Here is a 27,840-nt window from a genome sequence, read left to right as displayed (position 1 = left end):
AACATCCAAAACCCAATCAGCATCTGTTCAAAAATTACTTTATCGTATAGGATGAGATTCCATAAGCAGTCCACCAATTTAAAAAGGAATACCATTTAAAAATAACTTGGGAGGGAGAAACTTCTTTGAAATTAGTGCCAAAAGCTGTGACCCATTGTCCCAAATAAGAATGTTTAGCCTTGGTTGTGGGGTTTTCTCTTAAGAAGCTTTAGGGGTGATTAGAATTTCTAATTGTCAATAACAGATTGTTCAACCTTATGAGACACATCCTTTGTGTAGTTGAAGTCAGCTTCATGTCACTTTTGTAACCTTACGTCTAAGAGAATAACAAAATTGCCTTTCACCAAAAAGCACATAGGTAAAGGAAAAGGAAAGTAAATAAACAAACGCATATTCACTAAGTATGTATATCAAATCACCGTTTACTCCCTTTTTTCCTTCTTTATTTAAGCAAAAGGATTTCAAAGATTTCTTGTTGGGAAATTTACATGACATAGTTGAATAGAGTTCAAAATCTAAACTTTGCTTAAAATGGATCATACACCTTGTAATCAATTGGGCGAGTTTATCTTCTTGAGAACAAAATCTAATAGGAAAGTGAAGGAAACATAATTTGGGGGAAGAAAACAAATGCTAGAAAGGATAGATACCAGCTTCAGGAACACAACTGCATCCTGAGATGAATATGGTAAGAAACAAAAAGTAAAAGTAAGCATTTGGTCTTTGAGGTATGTTGACAAGAGGAAATAAAGTTGATGCTTTGTGGGGGTGAACTTTATTCAAAATGTAGGTGCTTTTGACAAAAAGGAGAGGGGCCATGGTTTGGAGGTGGAATCATGTGCCTTGCAGAGGCATCTACCACCAACGGTGCTTGTATGACTCTGTAACTGGTTTCATTTCCTCAACCCTGCTTTTGTTTGTATCCCAAACTCTTCTCTAAACTAGTTCGTACCATTATTGTCATGAAATGTTAATAGAAATGAAGCTAGGCCATAGAGGGTAACCTTTCAACGTTTTTGCTCCTAATTCTCCAGAATTCTTACACCTAATAAATGCAACTGAAGTATATAAATCTTCAAAAGCTAAATGAAGCTGAGAAAAAATATAGAATTAAAAAGAACAACAAGGCATTTATAGTCACCCTGTCAGTCAAATTGAGACAGCTGAGACAATAGAGAGAAAATCTAGCTTAGTTTTATCAATAATAGTTATTACCAATAAAATAAAAGGACAGAAGATGAGAACGAACCCGCTAAGGTGGGAAGCAGAAAGCGCCTATTGATCCAAAACCTTCACGAGAGAGAATGGAATCTCATTTCCTACTACATCAGCAACATACACTGCTCAAGGGCACAGGCATTCTCTCTCAAATCTTAAATCATCCGAATAAAAAAAATTAAGATCAAAATTCCAAATCTAAGCAGACCGCATATTAAAAACAAAGAAAATTCCAAAAAAGCAAATCTCAAAAGCAATCACATCCCAAAACCACCCTCCGCTATCAACGCTTTCTCTTTATTTGCCCAAAGCTCACTCAATCCTTTCTTTCCTTCCTGCTTTCTTTTTTCCCTTTTTACCTACCTTGCCAAAATTAAAATGAGACCATGACGTCGTCGTATCAGCAGCATCCACCACAACCGCCCAAGACGGTGCGGAAAGTGTTCGTGGAAGTGGTCGACGCGCGTGATCTTCTTCCCAAAGATGGTCAAGGAAGCTCCAGCCCTTACGTCATTGCCGATTTCGACGGTCAGAAAAAGAGAACTTCCACGAAATACAGGGACCTTAACCCTGTATGGAACGAGACGTTGGAGTTCACGGTGTCCGACCCGGATACTATGGATGTGGAAGAGCTAGAAATTGAGGTTTTTAATGATAAGAAATTCGGGAATGGCAGTGGCCGTAAAAATCACTTTTTGGGGAGGGTTAAGTTGTACGGGAGCCAGTTTGCCAAACGAGGAGAGGAAGGGTTGGTCTATTTTCCATTGGAGAAAAAGAGTGTCTTTAGTTGGATTAGAGGTGAGATTGGGCTTAGGATTTATTACTATGATGAGATTGTCGAGGATCAGCCTCCGCCCGAAGAACCACCGCCGCCGCCGCAGCAGCAACAGCCTCCGCAAACGGAGGATCCGAAACCTTCTCCCGGGCTTGTCATTGTTGAGGAAGGTAGGGTTTTTGAGGTTCCTACCGTACACATGGAGTTTCCTCATGGAGTTAATGGCTATGGTCACGGTCCTGTTCCTTGTTATCCTTCGCCGCCCGTTGTTGATGGGGAATCTCCACCACATGTTGTTCATGTTCACGAGGAGCTGCCGCCTCCAGCGGGGCCAACGGCTGTGCCATCACATATGGCGCCGGGAATTCCGGTTTCTGAGGTACATTTTGCTGTGCCAGAAGTGAGGAAGATGCAGAGTAGCAGAGGCGAGAGAGTTAGGATTTTGAAGAGACCAAATGGAGACTATTCACCTAGAGAAATTGGAGGTAACAAAACTCAAGCTGACAACGCCGCCGCTGCTGGCGGCGGTGGCGCTGAGAGAATTCATCCCTACGATCTAGTTGAGCCGATGCAATATTTGTTCGTTAAAATCGTTAAAGCGCGTAGATTAGCTTCAAATCAATGCCCTTATGTTAAGATCCGAACATCCAACCATTACCTCAAATCCAAGCCGATGATTTACCTTCCAGTTGAGCCAACCGACTCGCCCGAGTGGCGCGAGGTGTTCGCTTTAGGTTACAATAAACAAGAATCATCCAACGCGACGCTTGAAATCTCTATTTGGGACTCTCCGACGGAACATTTTCTCGGCGGCGTTTGTTTCGATCTCTCCGATGTCCCCGTACGAGAGTCACCGGATAGTCCTTTAGCTCCGCAATGGTACCGGCTCGAAAGCGGTGCCGTCGATCAGAATTCGGGCAGCGTTTACGGTGATATTCAACTTGCTGTTTGGATCGGCACTCAAAACGACAACGCTTTTCCTGAAGCCAGGAGTTCAGACGCGCCATGCGTGGCGCACACTCGCTCGAAAGTTTATCAATCGCCCAAGCTCTGGTACTTGAGATTGACTGTTATCGAAGCTCAGGATCTTCACATTGCGCCGAATCTGCCTCCTTTAACGGTGCCTGAAATTCGAGTCAAAGCGCAGCTAGGGTTTCAATCTGTACGTACAAGGAGAGGAAACATGAACAATCATAGTATGTCAGTGCACTGGAACGAGAACTTGTTCTTCGTCGCCGGCGAACCTCTCGAAGATTCGTTAATTCTGTTAGTGGAAGACCGTACGAACAAGGACGCGATTCTACTTGGCCACGTCATGATCCCCTTGATCTCAATCGAGCAACGGATAGATGAGCGCCACGTGGCATCCAAATGGCTTGGGTTGGAGGGTGGAGCAAGAGGTGGAGGTGGGTCCTACGGCGGGAGAATTCACCTGCGGCTGTGCTTAGAGGGTTGTTATCACGTGCTGGATGAAGCGGCGCACGTGTGCAGCGACTTTAGACCCACGGCTAAGCAGCTTTGGAAGCCGGCTATTGGGATTTTAGAGCTGGGGATTCTTGGGGCTCGCGGCTTGCTCCCGATGAAAACAAAAGGCGGAGTCAAAGGGTCCACCGATGCCTACTGCGTCGCGAAATATGGGAAAAAGTGGGTCCGCACTAGGACCGTCATGGACAGCTTTGATCCACGCTGGAACGAGCAGTACACGTGGCAAGTCTACGACCCCTGCACTGTCCTAACTGTCGGGGTTTTTGACAACTGGCGCATGTTGGCTAACATGTCAGAAGACAACCCAGACTCTCGTATTGGCAAAATACGGATACGTATATCTACGCTGGAGAGTAACAAAGTGTACACCAACTCGTATCCATTGTTAGTTTTGACGAGAATGGGGTTAAAGAAAATGGGTGAGATTGAGTTAGCGGTTCGGTTTGCTTGCCCGTCATTGTTACCGGACACATGTTCGGCCTACCGGCAGCCATTGCTTCCAAGAATGCACTATCTCCGCCCACTCGGGGTGGCTCAGCAGGAGACATTGCGTGGAGCTGCCACAAAGATGGTGGCACAGTGGCTGGCAAGGTCAGAGCCACCACTGGGGCAGGAGGTGGTTACGTACATGTTGGATGCAGATTCTCATACATGGAGCATGAGAAAGAGTAAGGCTAATTGGTTTCGGATTGTGGCAGTTCTTTCATGGGCAGTCGGGTTGGCAAAATGGTTGGATGATATTAGGAGGTGGAGGAACCCTGTTACTACAGTGTTGGTCCATGTTCTATACTTGGTGCTTGTTTGGTATCCGGATTTGATTGTGCCGACAGGTTTTCTATATGTGGTTATGATTGGAGTTTGGTATTATAGGTTTAGGCCCAAGATACCTGCGGGCATGGATATCAGGCTGTCCCAAGCTGAAACAGTTGATCCTGATGAGCTCGATGAGGAATTTGATACAATACCAAGTTCAAAGCCACCTGAGATAATCAGGGCCAGATATGATAGGTTGAGAATATTTGCAGGAAGGGTTCAAACTGCTTTGGGTGATTTTGCAACCCAAGGTGAGAGGGTCCAGGCCTTGGTGAGCTGGAGGGACCCAAGGGCCACAAAATTGTTCATTGGGGTCTGCTTAGCCATCACATTGATACTTTATGCAGTGCCACCAAAAATGGTGGCTGTGGCATTAGGATTTTATTATCTAAGGCACCCCATGTTTAGAGGCGCCATGCCGCCTGCTAGCTTGAACTTTTTCCGGCGGCTTCCGAGCTTATCGGATCGGTTAATGTAGAGTTGAAGAAGAGTTGATACATATATTATAAATTTTTAGATGTCAGATTACGGGGGATGTGGTGGGGAAGGGGTGAAACACAAACTGTTTGTGTTGATAAAGTTTGTCCCTATGTAACATTGCGAGGAGTGAAAAGGGGTTTAAAAGGGAGAGTGGCAAGTTGTCATTTCTTTTTTTTTTTTTTTGGTATTGCAATTGATTGACTGACTATTTGAAAACTTGGAATAAGAGAAAGGAGGTGGGGGAAAGACAATCTGGAGAGGGGGAGAACATTGATTGTCGAGATGAAAAGGGGGGGTTTGAAACAGCTGACAATTTTGAGGGGAGAATATTGATTGTTGAGATGAAAAGGGGGATTTTTGTGAGTGATTACAGTATCAAGTAAAGCATTGAAATTGTTTTCTAACATATAAAAAGCCTAAATTTACTTCATTTTTGCTTCTATCCTTTCTTGGAACTATTATGTTTTCATTTTTCCCTTGTTACCAGTTAGTGGTGATGATCGCTGCTGATGATTATAAATTATAGATTATAGATATAGATTATGGTATTGATGATTGATGATTATTTTCATTTTCATGGATTATGCAAAGTATTTCTTCCTTTTGAAATGACATCATGTCATCATGTAGTTGGTCAACTGATTATCCAGTCTCCACAGTTTACAGACTGTGAGCTTACTCATGTCATGCCATGGGGTCAATACAAAATTTAGTGGGCTTGCAGAATCCAGCGAAATCCATTAGAAACGCAAGCTACTCTGCCCTATGGTGTCAGAGAGTAACAGTACAAGTCAATGTATGCTTGGCACTTGGCAGCTTATATAATTTTCCAATAACTTGACACTAGTGTCCAACGTGTAGGGCTAGCATTAGCATGTGCATCCAAAATACTGTTGTCATCTCACTCCCAATTCTAATTCTGGTGGATGGCTCTTCATCTAGGTGAATGGGCCTAGCCCTTTTGAATATGTCCATCCATAATCCAAAATAAAACAGCATGAAAAAATAAATAAATAAAAAAATAAAGCATATGTTTAGCATACAAGGACTCTGTGCGTTCATACGTGGATATTCATAATTCTCGCTGAAACAAAGGCGCATCAGCCATTAGTTAGATGGATTCACATTTCAATGCTAGAAAAAAGGGGTAAATATATATATTTTTTTTGGTAAAAAAAATCTGAAAGTAGATAAATTACGCAATCTTTTTAAATCAAAATAAGATGTGTCGTACCTAACAGTTTAAAATAGATTATTATAAATCATACATTCGAAATAATTTCAACAAATGATCATCGATATGACTCGAACTCAAATCTATTTGTTGAAGAGAACAATCTTAGTCGATTGAATCAATTATTTGTTAATAAAAAAAGAGATAAATATAACAGATTATGTTGAATCGTTGAATTAAAATTGTAAGCTTGCCTTGCAATTGCATGAAGGAAGGATAAGGGTGGAAATCAGCACCCTGGAAGTGCAACAACTGAATTTAATTGAGATTTCCAGGTCTGCCTATCCATTTTGTCCTACTTGATTCATTTATATTCTAATATTGCTTTATCTCAAAGTAGGTTTAGAATCTAGAAAATAAAAGAAAGGAAAGCTGAAGAAATTGCATCTATTTTGTATTACATACTAACAAAATTGACCAGTATTTGCATTTTCAAATTTATGACATGTTTAGCTTGGGTGCTCGGATTATTCTACATACCAATCAAACTTTGTTTTTGATTTACAGAGGAAGCTCATTAATCTAATATTTTTACTTAGGAAACTATGGGAGACACAGCGGATTCTAAGAAACATGACGATCGTAAGGAAGAGGAGGAGAAGCAAGAGAAAGAAGGGAAGCACGAGGGAGAAGATCATAAGGAGGAAAAGGGAGACAAAAAGGAGAAGAAGCAGAAGAAGCAGAAGAAGAAGAAGAAGAAGAAGAAAGACAAGGAATGTAAATATGAGGATAAAGCATATGGTGGAAAGAAGAAGAGGAAAAAGAACCCCGAGATATTAAGGGCTAAGCTTCAAAAAATAGAATCCAAGATGTAGGCATTAATCCAAAAGAAGGAAGAAGTTTTAAAATTCATTGAACAAATCAGGAAAGCTGCTGCTGACAAACCAAGTGGCTGAGCCTGGCAAACCTCTATAATTCTCTTCTGTGGCACTTGCTGCATCAAGTGCAAAGGCTTAAAATTTTGGGACTAGGTGCATATGATAAATGTCAAAATAACACTGTATATTCTGCAGATCATTACAAGCTAATAACCATATTGTGTACTCTGACATTATTTACAAGCTAATAGAAATTAAATTGTTCTCAAATGGAGTACTAAATCAGCAGATCATACCAAAACAAGGCAATATTGACTGGTTGATTGTTTGATAACTTATGTGGGGAATGAAGCTTGGTCCGGGAGCAATGCTGCGAGTAAAAGAAGTTGCATTGGTCCAGGACCAAGCTTTATTCCTGACATTGCAATTATCTGCTACAACCTTTGTCTCTTCAGAAGCAGTTGATCCAATGCCTACAACCAAAAAAGGCTATGGCACAGTTGTACACAATGGCTCTCTGACTCCTCCCTTCTTATGTGGTTCTGAGCAGCGGGAGACAAATTATCTTTCTCCACTTCCCGTACGTAGAGGTGCAAGATTCATAATCTGGATGTTGATCAGTGTCACAAAAAACAGGAAAAATGTTCCCAATCAACGACTAATTCACACCCCATTACTGTCACTTTGATTAGAAAGAGATAATTAAGTAGGTGAAATTTTGGCTTTTACATCTTGCTTTAATATGATACTTTCATAGGTAATGGAATGAATAGAAGAGTATAAAATGACTAGATTCTCTGCTTTGGTTTAGGGAGAAAAGCAACTTGTTTAAATAAGACAAAAGCCGAGGAAGAAGTACTCAATTTCCATCTTAATTTGTTCCTAGAACTGTTAACTTCCCTGATAAATGAAGAATGGAGGACATTCATTACAGGCAATAAGTGTTGAATTAACAGTGAACACTGCAACCCACATTGCAGTTTTGTACTCTAAATGATAGAACCATCTACGGTGGATGTAGTTTTAAACCACTCTCTCTATTGCTATGGTGAGTGTCTTGATTGATGCCAAATGAATCATTGCAATTTTGGATCAAAGAACGGCTAGAAATTAACAGCCCCATTTCATTCAAAGTGACTGGGTCATCATTAAACATATTTTTAGGAATGTGTTTCTAGTATGCTTTTAAAGTGTCTTCTATCCTCTTCATCTAGGTGGTGGAGCTTTAAGCTGTATCCAAGGAACAGTTAGTCATGATTTGTCATGCAAAAATTAGCAAAAATGTTGACTTCCATAATGTTTCTATATATACAAAATATATATATATATATCACATGCTGTTAAAGTTTCTCTCATTTAAATCTTTTCGTGATTATGTGTTTCTACAATGTGACTTTATGCTCTCCATTCATTTAATAGAGAAGTAAAATATGTTGGGAATTAATGTTGATCCAAAAATGATACAAGCAATGCTCCAATGTAAGTGTCTCAATGAAGCCATTCGGCATATTCCAGTGAGAACAATCAATCAAAAATTATGTTTTTCATTATTTGACATAATTTATATCTCTTTTTTAAGGGTTAAATATAAAAATGACCTTTATACTATACAGTTTTTATCAGTTTGATATCTAAAAAAATAAAATTATTAATTTGGTACTCAAATTTTTATTTTATAATTTATTTTAATACGTTCAACAACACCATTAATCAATTTATTGATGTGACATAAATATTTAATAAAATATTGACATGTATCAAAAAGTTCAGTTAGCCTTATATCATTAATTGTAACATCAACATTAAAAGAAATTTTTTAAAAAATTTTTAAAATTTCAAAAATTAAAAAAATTCTAAAATTTTTTTAAAAAATCTGAAATTTTTTAAAATTTTAAAATATTGGAATATTTTTAGAAATTATAAAAATAAAATTATGAAAACTTAATCAAAATTTAATAAAAAATCCAAAAATTTTCAAAAAAATAAAATTTTTCATAAAAATAAAATTTTTTAAATTTAAAAAAAAATTCACAAAAACTAAAAAAAAATTGAAAATAAAAAAATCTAAAATTTTTTGAAATTTTTGAAAATTAAAAAATCTTAAAATTTTTTAAAAATTCTAAAAAATAAAAATAAAAAACTTAAAATTTTAATAAAAAATCTAAAAACTTCATAAAATATAAAAAAATTAAAATTGTAAGATTCCAAAAATAAAAAATTTTCATTATTTGTAAAAAATTTAGTACAATTTTTCTTAAAATTTTTAGATTTTCAAAAAAAAAAGATTAGATTTTTTATTTTCAATTTTTTAAAGTTTTTGTGAATTTTTTTGAATTTTAAGAAAATTTTATTTTTATTAATATTTTCATTTTTTAATTTTTTTTAAATTTTTATTAAAATTTTCAAAATTTTTGAATTTTTTGAATTTCTTATGTTTTCATAATTTTTTATTTTTTTAAATGTTTCAGATTTTTATTTTTTATAATTTTTTAAATATTTCAGATTTTTTTATTTTTTTAATTTCTTTTGAATTTTTGTAAATTTTTAAAAAAATTTCTTTTAATATTGACGTAATAATTGATGATGTTAAGTTGACTTTTTTTAAACGTGTGGCAGCATCTATTCATATAACCTTAACAAGTTAATTGATGATATTAATTTTAAGTATTAAAGTGAAAAGCAAAATGAAAATTAAAATATTAAATTAAAAATTTTATTTTTTTAAAAATCAAACTAATAAAAATATATAATAAAAGGACTATTTAACCTCTTTTTTAACGGTCGCCTTTTTTCTACTTATAGTTTCGGGAAGATAATTAATCGAAAACTTTTTTTATTATTATTATAGTTGCAACTTGATCCTAGGAATTTTATGGTGTGAAATGATGCGAGAGACAAGTCCGAAAACTGCAAAATACCCATCATATGTCTTCCACTGAAGGTTCAAGTAAGACCAGAATGAGTTTATAGCTAGGCAAGTGTAATTGTTTTTTACTTCAAGGCGATAGGTTGACGTAAGTAGCACAGACGCAGCATCTGGATGTAATATTGGATTTTGAGACCCACAAATCAAGCTCCATTGTAAGTACACTTGCCATAGGATAGGCCACTAAAATTGAGTTGAGATTCATATTGTTTGACTTAAGGTCATTCAACCTTCCAGTGATGAATGACTCTCAGAAATAGACATGCTGCCAATGTTTCACATGGCTAGGATACTAGGCTATTGGCTTGAAATAGATTGTGTAGATGTCTGCAATCCCTACAAGGAATAAAAAGACTGCCACGTCTTCTTCTGCATCCTTGCTCGACAAATTAGGATTCCAGGATTTGAAATGTAGGAATGTCATGTAACACTCCACTAATCAAGAAGAGACTAGAGTATGTGAATTATCTTTCAGACTGGAAAGGGATTTGGATTGGAAATAGTAGTACCGGAATTTCCTCTTACTTTATAGTTTGAGAAGAAAAGAACCCAGTTTCAGAAAACCACTGGCAAAATGGGAAGTTGCTCTAGTTAGGACAAAGGAGACTTAATTAGGAGTTAGGACATATTTTCTTTGGAAATTTTGGAAATGCTGAATGTCTGATGGGACTTGAGAAAAGAACAAGATCAAGTTCCTATGAAAAACCATGAGAGATCATAAGAAGTTTGGACCACGACTAACAGGCAAATATTGGTTAGTTCTCAGAAAAGGAATGGGCACTAGTGCCAGGACGATTAAACGAATATAGATCGAGATCCGAATATACCAGCCCCTTTTTTCTGATTAGCCCATTCATAAATGGAATGTTAAGCAAATGTTGTTCAAGGACATGATAAACGAACCTTCAATTATGTCAACGTGAATTATATATTTTTTACTATTTAATACTTACAAAAAAGCTTGCAATTAAGTATCTAAATTTTATTTTCGTTAAACATTTTTTTTATTCTACAAATTAATTTTATTTACCATAAGCTGGTGTGGCAAAAAACAACCAATAATATAATAACATGTGACACATTTTTTTATTGGTCATATTTAGTGCATCAGCATTTTAATTAAAGTTTTACTCAATGATGCAAATTGCTTGATGTAACCAAAGTTCGGATACTTAATCTTGAATTTTTTTTGTTTAAGTACAAAATCATTAAAAGTAATATAATTTAAGAATCAAATTACATATTAATCTCCTTCAATTTGACAATAGGAAGGAACCTTAATTCAAGAATATATTATACAAATCAGTACCGTAATCACCTAAAGAGTAAAAGAACCTGTTTTTCTACACAGGTTATGCCAGGACTTCTATCATCATATGTTGTTGGTTCTACTGCATATTGCTTTCAACAAAAAAAAATCAAAATTGGACAAACAAGATAAGTAAATAAACCAACAGGCAACAATATTAGATGCCGTTTAGTCAAAACTTACCTACAAAGGTAATGTGACGACTTTTGAACATCAGAAATTATCCTCTTATCACAAATGGCAACTCCTAAAGGTTTCAAGGTGTACTTTTGCTGATATTTTCTGTTTTTACAAGACTCTATTTGCTGGAAATCTAATTGTATATCTCCTTCCTGCTCACTTTATTATAAGTTGTCACTGAATGCTGAACAAAGTAACGAAATCCCAGTTGAGAAATGTAGTAGCCTGGCATTTTCTATAGACCGTATTAGTGAACACGAATTGGTTCCTGGAAATTTCGTTTTATACAGGAATCCTTTGTTTGTCAGTACTTTGGAAACTTCCCTTTTGGCTGATCCTTCTCGTTCTCAATAAATTTTCCTGAAAAAAAAAATTAAAACAGCTTAACAGAGAAGTTGAAATCCGCTAGCTGTTTAAAAGCTTGAACAACAAATTATCATGAATCCTGGTTTATACTTTGCTATAGGCAAAAAAGCTAGAGGTTCTAACATCTTTTGTTCTTTAATACAGATATAGAATTGTTTCTGGAAAAGCAATTCGCATTCTTCACGTATACTTACCATCTGAATTTTTGTTAGATCTGCTGTACAAGGATTATGCTCAACAACAACCATTACAGCTTCGCTATCAGAGTTTCGACTGGAGTTTTGACTTCTCATGCCAAAGTAATTTTCTCCCCTTAATCTCTTTAAGTTTTAAGTTTGTTTTCCATTATTCTATTTTATGCCAGTGTCTTTAGATGAAAAGAATGGGAAAAAACTTCAGGCTTGCTTGTTGCTTAATTGGCATGTCTGCAAAAAAGTGTATAGAAATGAGATTGAAGAGTCTATTACCAATATACCATCTATGACCTGCATTTATATCCCTGAGTTTCTGTATTTGGCCATTTATTAAGCCGATCAATAAGTTGCATCTTGCACGATTGAGTGATTATCATTCATTTATGGTATAATGTGGGATTCAGGTTTTATCAATCTGAATTGAGTCTATTATAGAACATATTTAAACACACCTACATAAATCAGTCTAATCAATTGTAAGGCCTATGCTCATGGCATTTGTTAGTTCATCGTATCAATTTTCTTGCATCAATCAGTATTCAGTATATATTGGCCAAAATGCAGAAAATCAATGAGCATTGGCCTCAGATTGGTGTTCTCTAGGTATGCCAACTCTGTTAACAGCAAAGAAAAGAGCTTTATCAATATAGAGTATAGTCGTGATTCTGCCAGGACGTGCATGTTATCATGAATAGCAACAGTAACACACTCGAGAAGATGATTTTCCCAGTTTAATTCACTCTTCCTTTCTTATCTTGTTTCCTTTTTTAATCTTTTGTAGGGATCAGCCAAAGAAATTTAAATTTCATTAATAGAAAATAGAGGAGGTAAAACTGTACAAGGAGTTATACCTGCCTCATAATTAGCTTAGATAAAAGCCAACTAAGAGCGAAATTAAAGAGCCTGCCCTTACTACAGACTTTTGTGATAAAGAAATAGTATCAAACCTGCCCTTCCCTATCTTTAGATCAAATAACTTCTATTGTAAAAAGGGGCAGGAGAAATGCTTGCTCTATGCTCAGGGAAAGACTTGTGGCTGATGTCGTTGTTTGTAGGAATTCAGCAAATCAATCATCTGTTTCCTGACTTACAAGGTTTCTTGGTGTTTACAGTTGAAGAGATTTTGCCTGGAGTGAATACAGTTTTTAGAGTTACTATTCCAGATTCCGGGAAGGTACTTATCATCTGAAACATTCCTACATTTTGCCTAATGAGCTGGTTAATGTACTGCACAATATTCACAAGAACCTATTTTAAGTATGCACAGTGCTCAATTCTTACAGCAATGGTGATTGCACAAACAGGCAGAACTTCAATACTTGCGTGACTATGTGGGGTTTAATGCCGGAGTAGGACTGAAGGCAAACCCTGCTACAGGGTTTGAACCCATTGCAAACATTTCGGGTGTAATAGGAAGCAATCTCGTCTCTCTTGGAGCTGACCTTGGCATTGACATAACAACAGGGACTCTCAACAAATTCAGTACCGGTTTGAGCTTGAATAGTGCCTTCCTTATTGCTTCCTTGACCCTGTGAGCAATCTATTATAAAATTAAAGAGGAAAAAGAATTTTTTTTAAAAAATGACATTTTTCATTTAGCAATAGTAACACCTACCAAAGTGCTTAATGCTGTTAGCGTTTGTAACGATGCAGGAGTGATAGTTTTGATAGTGTAAAAGCATCATTTTACCATCTACTGAACGCCCCGACTAGAACAGCAATTGCAGCTGAGTTAAAGCATAGGTCTTCTTCTGATGCAACAACCCTTACAATTGGTGCACAGCATGCATTGTTTCCATTTACATTGGTGAAGGCTCGTATGAATACTGATGGGAAGGTTAGTGCTGTTCTTCGGCAAGCAGTGTGGCAAAGGTTCTATGTCTCTATTGCTGGAGAGATTGATTTAGCGGACAGCAATAATGTTCCTAGAATTGGACTTTCAATGGCTCTCAAGCCCTAGAACAACTAATCATACTGGAGCTCTGAAGTGTTTCCTAGATGATTTTGTGCCATCATTCATAGTATTTACTCTATCATGCTCCTTGATTCAATCCAGTTTTTATATGTAAAGGGGGGAATTGCTTGGAAGGTTTTTTCAACCCTTTACCGCTTAGAATGAATGCAGGTTCCTAATATTGGTGATAAATAATGTATAAGAATGAATGCAGATTATCAAGTTGGGGTGATTTTGATGAGGGGTTCAGAAGTTGAGAGGTGAAGTTACTGTATAATAAACCACTTAGCCATGATGAGAAAATTATAGAATGCAACTAATAATGCTAAGAGCAATTGGAATGATCAATTGCAGTTAAAACAAGTGTTGCATATAAGAAAGAGGAAGATTGCATGAACACAATACGAAAATAAACAAAAATATTATACAATTTAAAATTTTAACAAAACTCATAAATTTAATTAAAAAAATTTATATTTCTTGTTTTTTGTGTTAATCATAAATTATGACAATTTTTCATATAAAATATGATACTAATACACAAATTATTAATATTTTAATGATACGAATACAAAAATTGTGAAATCTAAGAACAAAAATTAATAAATGTTAGAACATTAATCTTCCGTTCTAAATGACTAAAACTTGGTTGCGAACCACGATTGGATTCCTTTCAATCCCTTTTTGGAACGATGACGGTATTTGGAATGAAAATTAAATAAAGAAGCAGATGTGCAGATTTTGATCAAAGAAAAAAAAAATTTGATCCCAAGCCTTTAACCTAATGATTAAAGGCACTTAAGGGGACATCAAAGACCTAATTTCGAACCAGACTTCCCTGCTAATGTAACCCCCAAAAAAAAAAGGTTTCACCTTTGCCCATGGTAACAATAGAACCAGGAAAAATCCAGCATAAAGATCTCACAACATCTATAAAAATATAAAATTATGCAGGCAGTGTACTTCACAGGCCATTACCATATGTACACCAGTGCTCATAAGGGACAAACGACAAACAACTAAACAAGAGCTAAGGCACCAAGAAATGATCAAGCAAATACCAAAACCGATTATTGTCCAAAAAAAAAAAAACAATAATGCTTGTCTTAAACAAAACCCATTATAAGGCTTTGAAAAGTCATAATAGTTACTGATGTGCAGCCTGGAGGAGTCCATCACGAATCTGAGTGGCGACATCGCGAACAGCTCCAGGACCATGAGGGATAAACACAGCTGAAGATTTAGAAGCAGCACCAATTTCTTTCATGGTGTCAAAGTACTGGGTGACCAGGACCATGTCCATGACATCCTTTGCAGTGGTCCCAGGGACATTAACAGAGAATCCAAGCACACTATCTCGTAAACCATCAACAATCGCTTGTCGCTGGCGAGCAATACCAAGCCCTGACAAATATTTAGACTCAGCCTCACCTTCAGCTCGTTTGATTTGCAAAATTTTCTCAGCCTCTGCCTTCTCATTAGCTGCCACCCTTAGCCTTGCAGCTACAAGTACAACACAATCAGAATACTATAGAGTATACTGTTACAAGTAAAACAACAAAATGCCAGAAAGATGCCATCTTTACATTAAAATCACATTATAACAACCAAATACTAAGTAATAATTTACTACAAAATATCATGTTATTCTGTTGACACTAGCACAGACTGAACATTGCAAATCTGCAATAACAACAAATTTATCTGCTTCTGGCATACTGAAAAGATTCTCACCAGGTGGGTGAATGTAGAGCCATCTTGTCTTTTTGGTACAAAAAAATATATATTTTATTTACCATTCATCCAGGAAAAAATAAAAGCGAGAAGAAAAGGTATGGTTTGATGGGGAGGCATTATTAAAACCCAATTGATAGATATCCATCTCGGTAATATATTCTAAAGCTAAAATGATTAAAGCAATAATAGATGACAAGAAAGTTGCAGACCAATGTCGAAAGGTAAATTCATGAGACCCAGCATTATTTTTTTGGCTGCAAAATTCGTTATGCCTAGCATTGCTCTCATATTTCTGTAGTGGTAAGATCTATTTGCTGCATACATGCAGAATACAGCTAGACATTCTGGAATACAGTTAGCCTATCCTAAACAAGAGCAAGTTTGAAAGAGTAAGAACCAAGTAAGGGGTACTAAGTATTTTACCAGCATTAATTTCATTCATTGCGCGCTTCACATGCTCATCAGGTTCTATGTCCACAATAAGTGTTTGAACAATCTCATACCCATAGGCAGACATAGCCTATAAGAAAAATAATAGGCAACAGAATTAGAAACATATTTACATATCAGCTTCACATTGCAGCAATTTAACATAACAAAGCCTTAATCCACATGGGTTTGGCTTTCACAACATAAAAGCAATGTATACTTAATCAAGTTGATTACCTTCTCAAGTTCTTCTTCAACAGCTTTAGCAATTTCAGTCTTTTGTTCAAAAACATCATCCAGATTTAGCTTTGGAACACTTGCTCTAATAACTAAATACATTAAAAAAAAAGTTAGTTTATATCCTTCACTTTGAACAACTAAGCAATTGAACATCAAAAGATGAAAATGTTAAAACATTTCCCATGTAATTTTGAATTTATGTACATGAATACAAACGCGCCGAATCAGTTCATATATTTATATGTGTGCATGTAAGAGGGCAATGTGAATATATACTCTGTGAAGTCTTGTTCATATCATACCATCAAAAACGTAGGCTTGAATTTGTGTCCTTGTGTTAGTGAGTTTGTAGAAGGCATCATTTGCCTTATCTGCCAGTGCCCGATATTGAATAGATGCAACAACATTGACAAATACATTATCCTGATAGGATGACCATAAAGACTAGTTAGTTTCGGCCGCACAAGAAAGGAATATTATTATCCAAAATTACTATTTCATGAATTTAAGCCATGTGAAAGTCAGATAGCAAGAATATTCCATTCACTTTATGCTGCTCATGATATGAAAATCCTGGACAATTTTATTTCTTCAGAATTATACATCAGTCCTTTCATCCACCACACCACCCCACACTCCTCCCCTTGAAAACTGATGAAACAATAAACATGGTTGCATATGCTATAGTTGGAAGAAAAAATAAAAATACACAAAAACTAAATGGCAATTTACCGGGATGAATACTTCATCCTAAAAAGTCTAAGAGTTTTACAAGAAAGAAAAGTCATAAACTGAAAAACTACAACATAAAAAAGCAATAAACAGACCTTAGTCTTGGTCTCACAACGAACATCCAACTGCTGCAATCTCAATGAAAGGTGGCCAGCAAGCTGACTTCCAAGAAACCAAGGTAGGCAATGGCACCCAGGTTCGAGAACATCCTCGAACTTGCCAAATCTCTCCTTAATGGCTACTGTAGACTGGTCAACTTGTACACAACAGAATAGATTACCCATTTTCTCTTTGCTCTGAGAATCCAACAGTTTATATATCAGTTTAAAAGAACTCAAATCTCTGAACTAGCATATACCAGCATACAACATATGTCATAATCAATGATTTCTGCAATTTGTAGGACATAAATATTAACCTTGTAACATAAAAATTGACATCACAAAAATAGGTAATATGTATACATAATCTAATAGAAAACGTAAAAGAACTAAAATCAGATAGCTGTATCTAAATTAAATCCCGCAAGAGAACTAAAAGGAATTTAGATAAGCTAGGTTCAGGACAGGAAACTGGATGCTACCTCTCAATTGATAAAACCAAACATAGGTTAAGATGAAAAGATGCAGTAACTACATAGCAGTTACTACTAAACGAGTTTAAACCATCCAACAAGACTATCTTAAAAGTATAAATAACTACGAACTTGAAGCTTAGCTTAGTTGGTTCATTCAGCCAACGTTAAGAGGTGACATTCAAGAGGTCTAGGGATCAGCACCTGCGACCGCTTCCCTTAACTCTAGGCAGCCTTCTTTATACAACAAAAAAAAGGTATAAATAACTAAAAATAGAAAACAACCTTCCCAACTTCAAAGCCAATAAACTTCAAGTGGCAATTTACAAACAAGCTTGGCAAATCACCACCTCATTTCATAAAACCAACCTAACTTTCAGTTCATCTCAAGATAACATAGAGACAAAAGATAAGAGCATATAAAAGGTCTTAGAAGACTTCCAACTAAACAAACAAACAAAACTATGAAAAGATAGAGATAAAACTCAAATAGAAATGAAATATATAAATAGACAGGACCGCAGCAAGTTGGCTTGGAAAAAATTTCCCAATAATTGCCTTTTGCAATTTCATTGAAATTGTAGGGCAAGAAGATTAACATTGACCCATAAAAGGCTAGCCAATAGAAAATTTTGTCCACCTACATTCTTTCCTAATGTATGATGACAAAGAAGTTTAAATATCTAAGCTGTCCCCACAATATAGCCAGCAAAAATTCCCAAGAGGCTTCACCATATGAAAAAAAAAAAAGAAAAAAAAACTCATTCTTTAAAACCCACAAAAAAAGAGTTTATTTATTATTATGGAAATTTTATGTTCCCATAGGACACATTAGACAACTGTAATAAACCTTAAAATTCCCGGCATGGATTGTATCTAACAAGACACATTCATAGGAAAAATGAACAAGAAGGAAAAATAAATAAATTATCCAAAATTATATTAAACTAAAAAAATTACAACTATTGGACTGTGACAGCTAATCTCTTCTTTGCCGGCTTAAACAGTTAAAACAACAAAATGGGTTTCTTGAATTTGGTCAATTTTCATTAGGTTCATTGATTAAATCAATTATAAAACTTATACTATAATTTAATTGACAGATAAAAAAAGAGCGAAAAGAATGAAAAAAGAAAAAAAAAAGATTTTGTACAGAAAAGCAAAATGCAAAGAAACCCATATGTAAAATTGAGATCGTAAAGAATAAGGGAGAAGTTTACCTGATTTAATTGGAATTCTTTCTTTTTTTTCTTTTTTTTGCAAGGAGAAAAGTTGAATTTCATACAAAGAAGAAGATAAAGAAAAAGCACACTCAACCGAAACTGAAGGCTTAAAAACTGTGGATTTTTGTATTAAAAATGGAAAAAAGGTCTCTTTCCCTAACGTGATTGTTGAGCAACTTTTCATAAGATAAATAGCAAATAGGAGCGTAAACGACAAAATGCTAGAAGAAAACCCAGTGAATAAGTCTCTAATATATAAAAAATAAAAATTTAGGTAACAAAAGTCATATTTTTTTCACCTATAAAATAAATGATTACGTTAATTAAATAAATAAATTATAATTATTTATATTTTATTTATATATACATACATACACTAAAGTATAAATGAAATATAACGTTTTTCCATCTTTACATTTCTACAATATAATTTTTATTTTATTTTTATTCATATAAAAAATTTAATCTTTTATCGAATATGAATAAAATTCATATTCTAAAATGAACCAACACAATCAATCGATAAATAATTTTTTTTTTATTATTATTATTATCCTAAAATTTATAACACAACACGTTTCATCCTATATAGCATATATTATTATTATTATTATTGTTATACATGTTAAACCATTCTTCCTATTCAAGATCATCAGCATGAGTCATGGATCATGGTTTTTTATAAATACAAATTAATATGTTTAGGATTTATTTATTCCAATATCAATCTGTATTCTCAACATCAATTCATTGATTACTTATTTCACTTGCCTTCAAAGACTTGTCGTTGGATTTGCTCGTCAACTGCTTGGTTTTTTTTTATCTTCTTGTATATCGAACAAAAAGAGAATTTAAAGAGATATTTTTTTTATTTGTGTAATTGATTATTTTCATAAATATATAATATAGCAGACATCAATCCTATTAAAAATATAATTTTAACTCAACTCTAATTCAAAATTAGATATATGTCTTGTTTCAAAAAGGGAAATACCTCCATCTGAAAATAAAATTTTAATTCAATTAATTAGATATATGCATCATGGCATCAAAATATGGGAGTTTTGAGTTATCATGGCATCATACAAGGGCAGAAATGTAATTAGAACTCATGACAAAAAAAAAAAAGAAAGCACTTCATTTTTTCATAAATAATGTTATAATTCGTGGAATTATTTCACCTAATTTTTTATTTAAATATAAATTTTAATTATCTAAAAAATAATATTATAATATGATTTTTAAGGGTGGGTAAATTAATTTTTTTAAAGTTTACTTTATTTATTTTTAAATTTATTATTAATTAAAATATAAAATACTTTTTAAAAATCTCGAATAATAAAACTTTCAAATATAATGTAATACAAATTAATTTAATAAAATATTAATAATTAAAAATCGATAAAAATTTGACGTCATCCAGCATGGCAATTGGCATCACCAAGGGAAAAAACAAAAAAAATTACCCACACAAAAGAAAAATTCCCAACTCTTCGTGATCGTTACCGATCATCCTCGATTCATCAATGGCGTACCTGGGTAGAATCTAGCATTCCAATTTCCTTTTCACTAAGCAGCCTTGATTCAACCCCTTTTTACGCCAAAAAAACCATTAACATTCGTCTCCGTGGCTCCCAAAAAGGAGGTAAGAAGTCCATGCTTGGTTCCCAAGCAAATAAAAACAGGGAAAAAAAAAGGAAGGGAAATTTCAATCTATTTAAGCAATATCCTATCCATAATCATGTAAGAGGAACAAACAAAACAAATAAAAAAAGGAATCAAATTCCACTATTGTGAAATAACAGAGGGAAAAAAAACCCCCAGAAAATTCCGCACCCGGAAGCTGAAAATTTCGTGGAGATGCGGGGTATCGATCCCCGTACCTCTCGCATGCTAAGCGAGCGCTCTACCATCTGAGCTACATCCCCTGTTTCGATTCTCTATTTCTCGAAGGCCAAGGAATTGATTTGTTGATTTTGTTTGTTCACATATAAAGCGAACTTTCTGAAACCCAAAACAATGCGATGATTGGAATTCCAGCTGGTACTTCTTTCGTCGTTTTCAGTGTTCCATTTCTATGTTGCCGGGTGAACCCAATACTTCCTCATTATATGTTGGGTTCTTTTCTCTCCATTTCGCCTTGCAAATATGTTGTTTTCTACTTCATTTGTTCCTTATGGTGTCAGTATAGAAGGCAAATGCAAGCGTTAATGTTTCAATTAATGATGAACTGTTTAGTTGCCTAGAATGTAAGGCAAAAATACTTTTTACTAACCAGGGAGGGACATGAAATCCTGGACCACAACCAAATTTCTTTGTCTTATTTGAGTGGAGTAATTAATTCATCATTCCAATATTTTCCTATTTTCCAAACTTCAGATGCTAAACTTAGCTTCAGATCATTGATCAAACAGGGAGTGTAGGCTGAGAATTTTTTTTTTTTTTTACCTCGCAAAAGATAACCTTTATAGTTACATAAACCAATTGAATTAAACTTCTTCTTTTGACTAATTGGTCAGGGTATGGTAGGATTAAGCTGTTTGTTTTTTGAGTAAAAAAGAAATGTAATGTTTTACGCACTCTGCCAACTTCATCAGGCAAATTCCGTACTCCATTTATTAGCTGATTGAACTGACAGAATGAAAGGTAACATCCACCTCTGATTAATGACATTAAACATTCAGATATTGAGCTTTCAAAGTTTTGTTGCCGTAGCTGTTAGATTGTATCATTGTCAATATTGACAGATGAAATTAATAATTTGTAGGCATTTACAAATTTGCATGCAGGAGATTTAGAACTGCAAATAACTCCAAATTTCATTAGCCATCCTTTGTAGTCATGCACTGATTCAACCACCTGTAGATTAGTATTATTACATGTGAGATTCTTGTACTAATGCTTACAAGTAGAAAAGACTATTACGGATGAGAGAAAAGCCCTAATATGGTGACATGCTAAGATGATTATTGGAGAAAAAGACCCCACTATTAGTCTATTACTCTCCAAAGTTAGATCGGATAGAGCTCTTAAGACTTAATTCAAGTGATCTCAAGCTGATGAATTTGGTCGACTTCAACTAACTAGTAGGCCCCTAGACCTTCTCAAAGTTAAATATTTGATCAATCAGCCGAGCTTGCTGTTTTATACTTATAGCGGTTTGCCCAGAAGAGATAATGGAAGAAATTTAGACTGCTAAGTATGCACATCAACCAGTAAAACCTCTCTAGGTGGTAGTGATTCAAGTTGCTACCAGAAAGCCACGGTGTGTGTCGAAAGGTGCTGGTAATGTTGTTGACCACTGATATAAGCACTGAACTGAAATAGTATCCCATGGCAAGTGAAGCCCAAGAAAGGGAAGTGGCCAAAGATCTCATGCTTGTTGGAGCCTCGGTGAAGAAGAATTCCATCATGCCAGCTAAGGTGAAAAGATCAGCTGATCCAAGAAACAAGTATTGGAGAGCTATCCAAAGGAATGTTATTGGTAAAGAATCAGCAGAATTAACTAGCCCTGACTCGACTGCTACCTTTTTTCTCTTTATTTCCACTAGAGCAGCCACTGCCATTGCAATAATAGATAGAACCAGCCCTGTTCCTATTCTCTGGAGATGAGTAATTCCCATTTCACTCTTGGTTACTTTTCTGGCAAATGGAATGATGAAATGGCTATAGGTTGGTGCAAGGATCATCATGAAGATAACGGGGAAGACAGGTAGAGAAGCTGGTGGAACTTTTAAGGAACCAATCTGGGTGTTCATGGTGGCTGCTTGTTGGACAGAAAAGGTGGAGAGCTGAGCAAGGCAGCAGTTAAGCATTATAGTGCACATGAAAATTGGGATTTTCCTTAGTACTACCTTTGCCTCTTCTACTTGCTTTGCTGTACATTGTAACATTGGGCTAACTGGTTTTCCTTTGATTGCTTTGTTTAGGAACTTTAGGTCTTCCGTGAGAGTTTGCCTTGGGACCTTTACCTTGGTACTACTTTCTCCTTCTTCACTGGTTTCAGTATTGTAGGATGATGGAATTGTCTCCATGCCCATGACTGCATTTTTTGGATTTTTAGACTTAAAGTTGTTGTAAATTGCTGCAGCTAGAACCTGCAGGACATTAATGAAAAAGGATTAGGGGTCAAGCCCTAGCTTTGCAACTTGCAGTGCTTTTATAGTCTTATTCGTTTGAGTTCTACCTTAAACATTGTGGTAATAGGGCTTCCTGCTGGAATCTTTGTCCTGTAAATGGGAGAGCCAAGGAGAAAAACTGGGATGGATGTCAGTATTGTTGCAGTAGCTACCCCGAAACCCCATTGCCATCCTTTGTTGTCTTCAATCCATACCACGAAAGTTACTGCAATTAAAGCTCCACAAGAAAGGCAGAACACATAGTAATTGAAGAATGATGATCTCTGCTTCCTCCCCTGTGGGGTGGTCTCATCGAATTGTTCAGCCCCATGAGGGGGAAGTGAACCTTTTATTCCACCAACACCTAGTGCCACCAGATAAAGGCCAGTAAACAACATGGCAGCTTTCTGCCCGTTGGCTTTCTGGCACGGAATTTCAGTGCTTGCTAAAGCACACGTTGGTGGTTTTAATGAAGGTATGTGAGCTTGCACTGTGAGTATTAACAGGCCCTGTTTAATAGTTAGAATTTGTTAAAGAACATGGAGAAACTAAGTTAATGATATCAGAGAAAAAAATCCCTAGTATCTGATTACATATCTACAAAATAAGGTAAATGGAGTTTTGATGGCCATCATGCTCTTTTGGACAAACTACAGTTATTTGTGAAGATAGGGGGCTTGTATTGTACATGCATGATTTTTTTCCTTGGTTGCATTAATAACATCTGTATTTAATCAAGTTATCACGTGGTTGGACATGGGCCGCATTCAATTGAAGTTGACTCATAGATGGGGAATTTTTTTTCTTCCACCAATCAAATTTCACTAAAAGCAAGGCAAATTCATTTGTGGGACCTAGCCAGGTTGCCATGAAATGTAATTGTACAATGCTAGAACTTACTTTGTCTAACTGGTGAAGGGATTATATTGTTCAGAAATCTGAACCCATTGATGATGTGATAATAGCAGGTAGGGACATCATCAAGTGGGCCTAGAGTAGTACCATATCCCTTTGTGTAATTAATTAAATAATGCCCTATTGTTCACAAATGCTTCTAGTGGATGGATCATTGTATGTTTCATCCTGCTTGGGATAACCAACATATATTTTGTGGTGATCTCCATCACTGTATTTTCAATACCCTACTTAACACGGCACCTGAGAAAGCCAATTAGGTGCTCTCTTGACTAACTTGTACCCCACTCGATGACAGCTTTTGTGCTATTTGATTTTCAGATTTCAATTTTTGGCATGTTTATTGCTGTCATCTCAGATCCATAGGTTGTGGCACTGGCAAGTGCTTACCAGGGCGAAACCTCTGGTGGTTCAGTTTTTAAATGACGTACTCTTATATGGGAAACTTGCAAAACGGAACAAAACATAAAGTTTAAGAGTTTAAGTTTGTTATTAGATTCTTACCATAAATTCTATTGCAGCACTTGTCAAATAGAGGCGATAGGTGGTGAAAAAAGCATCCGCTAAAAGGCCACCTAGGAGAGCAAGGAGGAAGGCTGTTCCCATGAAGTTGGTAACAATGTTTGCAGAGCTTGATGGAGAGTAGTGCATGAACTTTGAAAGGTATAGCACAAGGTTGCTTGCATTGGCCAGGAAGGCTAGATTCTCCAGTATCTCCACCACTAAGGTTTAACAAGATAAGACAAATAAGTCTTGTGTTCTTTAATTGCAATATTAATATATCAGATAAAACAACATATACTGAACCCCTTGCAAGATAAAAGGTTCTCCCATATTGTTGAATTTACAATATTTAAAATGTTTTTTCAGCAACAACCAAGTTATGTATTTTTTTTTTTTTTACTTTGGAAGCATATAAAAGTACTGACCTAAGACAAAGGAGGCTGCAAGCATGCCACCATGATCGCCTCTCATGGCGGGCCTATTCCTCCAATCTACATGGCCTTCCCATTTGTTTAACTGTTGTCCTTCTTCCTACAAAAATGAACCAAGAATTAAATCAGAAATAAGTGTACAAGTCCGGAGATAAAAGGAAGAAATCGAATAAGAACATACAATCAGGAATCCCACCATAGCAACTATTATTATTATTATTATATTGAGTATTTCGAACTTAGGTGGGATATCTGGTTGTAGTATATTTGATAAAGAATTTCTTGAATAAAAGGTTGTAGAGTTTTGAGTCATATATATAGGCTGAAAAAATATGTGGTCTAACCCTCAGAGAAAGGTCTAGACCCATTGGTAATAACTATTCATTTGTCAATGTTGACAGTTTCTATTAAGGAGACAGCAGATTAAAGGAGAAAGAGAGGGGTGAAAGGGGAGGGGGGGAGAGAGAGTAGCGGAGGTGTATTCTTATCCAAGATCACTTGGTTATACTGATGAAAAAGGAGGAAATGATGAAAATTTTTGTATTTTACAATGAGGTTTAAAGTCTATTTTTATAGAGGTAAATTATTATAAAATAAAAAATATAATAAATAAAAATAATAACTAAATCAAATCTTATAATCATCTAATCAATATTTAGATCAATATCAAATCAATATCTATTATTCTCTAAATCAATATCAAATCAATCTAGAATATTATTGAAATATTATTAGAATAATATTATCAATCTAAAATATTATCAGAATATCATTGACACCCCTCCTTTCGAAAACTCAATATGGTAATGTAGAGATCAACTTGAGTTTGAAAATTTGGACAAGAAATTGACCAGGTGGATGTGATTTAGTGAAGATATCTGTTTTTTTATTAGTACTGGTAATAAGAACAAGTCAAAGAGTTTGAGCAAACAGATGGTGACGAATGAAGTGATAGTCAATTTCAATATGTTTAGTATGTTCCTGAAAAATATCATTATGAGCTATCTAAATGGTACTTCGATTGTCACAAAATGTATGAGTGCTAGAGTGATGAGAAACACTAATATCTTGAAGTAGTCATTGTAACCATAAAAGTTCTAATATGGCATCTGCAAGAGCTTGATACTCAACTTCAGTGCTAGAACGAGATACCACCGTTTGCTTTTTACTTCGCTAAAAAATAAAAGAAAAACCAAAAAAGAAACAGTAGCTTATGGTAGAAAAAAGAATTAGAGAAAAAATGGAAACCGTGAAACATAGTACCCTTAACATATTATAGGATCCAAAAAACAACAGCAAAATGAGTAGATTGAGGAACAGATAGAAATTAACTAATCAGATGAACAACATAGGTAATATCTGAATGAGTAATTATTAAAATATGAGACTACCAACCAGAGTTTGATATAAAGAAGAGTCTAAAAGTGGTGTACCATCATAAGGAGAAAGCTTCAAATTCTATTCAAGTGTTGATGATACAATCTTTCTATTAGTTAAACATGTTCAAGCAACAAGATCAGAAACATACTTTATTTTAGACAAATGTAAACCAGTAGAATCATTAGTGACTTCAAGGCCCAAAAAATAACTCAAAAGACCAAGGTTTTTCATCTCAAACTTAGAATGAAGAAAAGTATTCAGATCTTGAATACTAATTGTATCATTACTCGTAATGATCATGTCATCCATATAAAGTAAGAAAAGAGTAGTACAATTTTCAGTAGTTTGAGTAAAAAGGGCAAAATCATGATTACTAGATGTAAAACTAAATTGTGTAACTGTGGTACTAAACTTTGAAAACCAAGCTCTAAAGGTTTGCTTAAGACCATACAAAGCACATCGAAGACAATAGACCATGTTAGAAGGTACAAATAAACCAGGAGGTAGCTTTATATAGACTTTCTCGACTAGATCACCATTTAAGAAGGCATTTTTAACAACCATTTGAAAGGTTAGCCACTTTTTAGTTATAGCAGCAACTAATAGTGAAGGAATAAATGTGAGACGTGCAACTGGGGCAAAAGTCTCTTTATAGTCAATGCCATATTTTTGTGTAAATCCTCAAGCAACAAAACAAGATTTGTAACGTTTCACTAACCCATCAAATCTAGTCTTGAACTTGTAGACCCACTTACAATCAATCACTGACTTATCAGAAAGTTGTTCAATAATATCCCAAGTATGAGTTTTTTCAAGAGCCTGAAGCTTCTCTGCCATTGCTTGCCGCCATATAAGATTAGAAACAGCTTCATAAAAATTATAAGGTTCATGTAACATGGCTAAAGCATAATAACAATAAAAATCACGAAGTTAAGTGTTGGGTTCCCTTACTCAGGTAAAACAATGAAGTGGAGGTAATATGTATGGGAAAGAGACAATTGTATCAATAAAAGCCTTACTCAGATCAGACATAGTGGGAGTAGAAGAAGATGGATCATTGTTTGAGTCAAAAATACCTATAATAGTCACTTCATTTGAAAAATCAAAAAATAAATCTATAAAAATACATGGAGAAAAACATGATGAATGTAATAAGGACACACTAGTGAACTTTTTATGTTCCTAAAAAACTACATGTCTTAAGATGTGATGACATTTAGACATTGGATCATAATACCTATACCCTTTGTGTTCTATACCATAACCCAAAAAACAATATAATTTATCTTTAGGTTCAAGTTTAATCCTTTCATGAGTAAGAAATAGAACAAAGCAAGCATATTCAAAAACTTTGAGAGAATGATAATTAGGTACCTTATTGTATAAACACTCATAGGAAGACCGTGTACCTAATACTGGTGTAGGAACACGATTAATAGTGTAAACAACAATGAAAACAGCTTCATCCCAAAAATATTCAAAAAAAGAAGAGGAAATGAGAAATGCCCGAACTATGTCAAGAATATAACAATGTTTTCTTTTTGCTCAACTATTTTATTATGAAGTATAATGGCAAGACCTACGAGGAAATGTCCCATTATCCTTTAACGAGTTATGAAACTCAATTTTTGTATATTCAGTAGCATTGTCATACATAAAAATTTTTATTTTTCTAAAACATTGAGTTTGTATAATGTTATTGAATTCATGAAAAATGGATAAAAGTTCAATTCTTTGTTTGAATAAATATATCCAAGTATAACGAGAGAAATCATCAATAAATATAACAAAGTAACATGAAACTC

The 27,840-nt window shown here is 35.0% G+C and overlaps 3 protein-coding genes, 1 non-coding gene and 1 pseudogene across 10 annotated transcripts; 2 read left to right on the top strand and 3 right to left on the bottom strand.

The window, feature by feature from the left end:
* Window positions 1-525: 525 nt before the first annotated feature.
* Window positions 526-5,201, top strand: LOC111290412 (protein QUIRKY pseudogene; annotated as a pseudogene). Its single transcript, XR_016346527.1, has one exon. The product of XR_016346527.1 is annotated as a protein QUIRKY pseudogene (transcript).
* A 6,405-nt stretch (window positions 5,202-11,606) lies between these two features.
* Window positions 11,607-13,758, top strand: LOC111291442 (mitochondrial outer membrane protein porin of 36 kDa-like). The gene is made up of 5 exons (XM_022883205.2): window positions 11,607-11,719; window positions 11,817-11,903; window positions 12,911-12,972; window positions 13,103-13,329; window positions 13,452-13,758. The coding sequence occupies exons 1-5, from the start codon at window positions 11,677-11,679 to the stop codon at window positions 13,756-13,758; spliced, it is 726 nt and encodes a 241-aa protein (XP_022738940.1). The 5' UTR covers window positions 11,607-11,676.
* Window positions 13,759-14,658: 900 nt separating this feature from the next.
* LOC111290481 (hypersensitive-induced reaction 1 protein-like) lies at window positions 14,659-18,828 on the bottom strand. Of its 6 annotated transcripts, none has more exons than XM_022881801.2 (6): window positions 18,685-18,828; window positions 16,986-17,186; window positions 16,461-16,581; window positions 16,156-16,247; window positions 15,913-16,009; window positions 14,659-15,255 (listed from the first exon to the last, which is right to left on the bottom strand). In XM_022881801.2, exons 1-6 carry the CDS (start codon window positions 18,745-18,747, stop codon window positions 14,900-14,902), a joined length of 930 nt encoding a protein of 309 aa, XP_022737536.1. In that variant the 5' UTR covers window positions 18,748-18,828; the 3' UTR covers window positions 14,659-14,899. The 6 variants fall into 6 exon arrangements, with proteins under 6 accessions (XP_022737536.1, XP_022737537.2, XP_022737541.1 ...); XM_022881802.2 differs by lacking the exon at window positions 18,685-18,828 and adding an exon at window positions 17,984-18,011; XM_022881806.2 differs by lacking the exon at window positions 18,685-18,828 and adding an exon at window positions 17,474-17,944.
* A 1,714-nt stretch (window positions 18,829-20,542) lies between these two features.
* On the bottom strand, window positions 20,543-20,615 carry TRNAA-AGC (transfer RNA alanine (anticodon AGC)). Its single transcript has one exon. It is a non-coding gene; the product is annotated as a tRNA-Ala (tRNA).
* A 919-nt stretch (window positions 20,616-21,534) lies between these two features.
* On the bottom strand, window positions 21,535-25,088 carry LOC111290374 (protein NRT1/ PTR FAMILY 4.6-like). Its single transcript, XM_022881659.2, has 5 exons — window positions 24,837-25,088; window positions 24,650-24,755; window positions 24,225-24,442; window positions 22,874-23,314; window positions 21,535-22,784 (listed from the first exon to the last, which is right to left on the bottom strand). Exons 1-5 carry the CDS (start codon window positions 24,966-24,968, stop codon window positions 21,810-21,812), a joined length of 1,872 nt encoding a protein of 623 aa, XP_022737394.2. The 5' UTR covers window positions 24,969-25,088; the 3' UTR covers window positions 21,535-21,809.
* Between the last annotated feature and the right edge of the window lie 2,752 nt (window positions 25,089-27,840).

The sequence above is a fragment of the Durio zibethinus genome, chromosome 11 (assembly GCF_047325235.1).
Source record: "Durio zibethinus cultivar Kanyao isolate XHJ-2024 chromosome 11, ASM4732523v1, whole genome shotgun sequence".
Lineage (NCBI taxonomy): Eukaryota > Viridiplantae > Streptophyta > Magnoliopsida > Malvales > Malvaceae > Durio > Durio zibethinus.
Note: the sequence above shows the minus strand (reverse complement) of the source record. Positions and strands in the feature narration are given on the sequence as shown.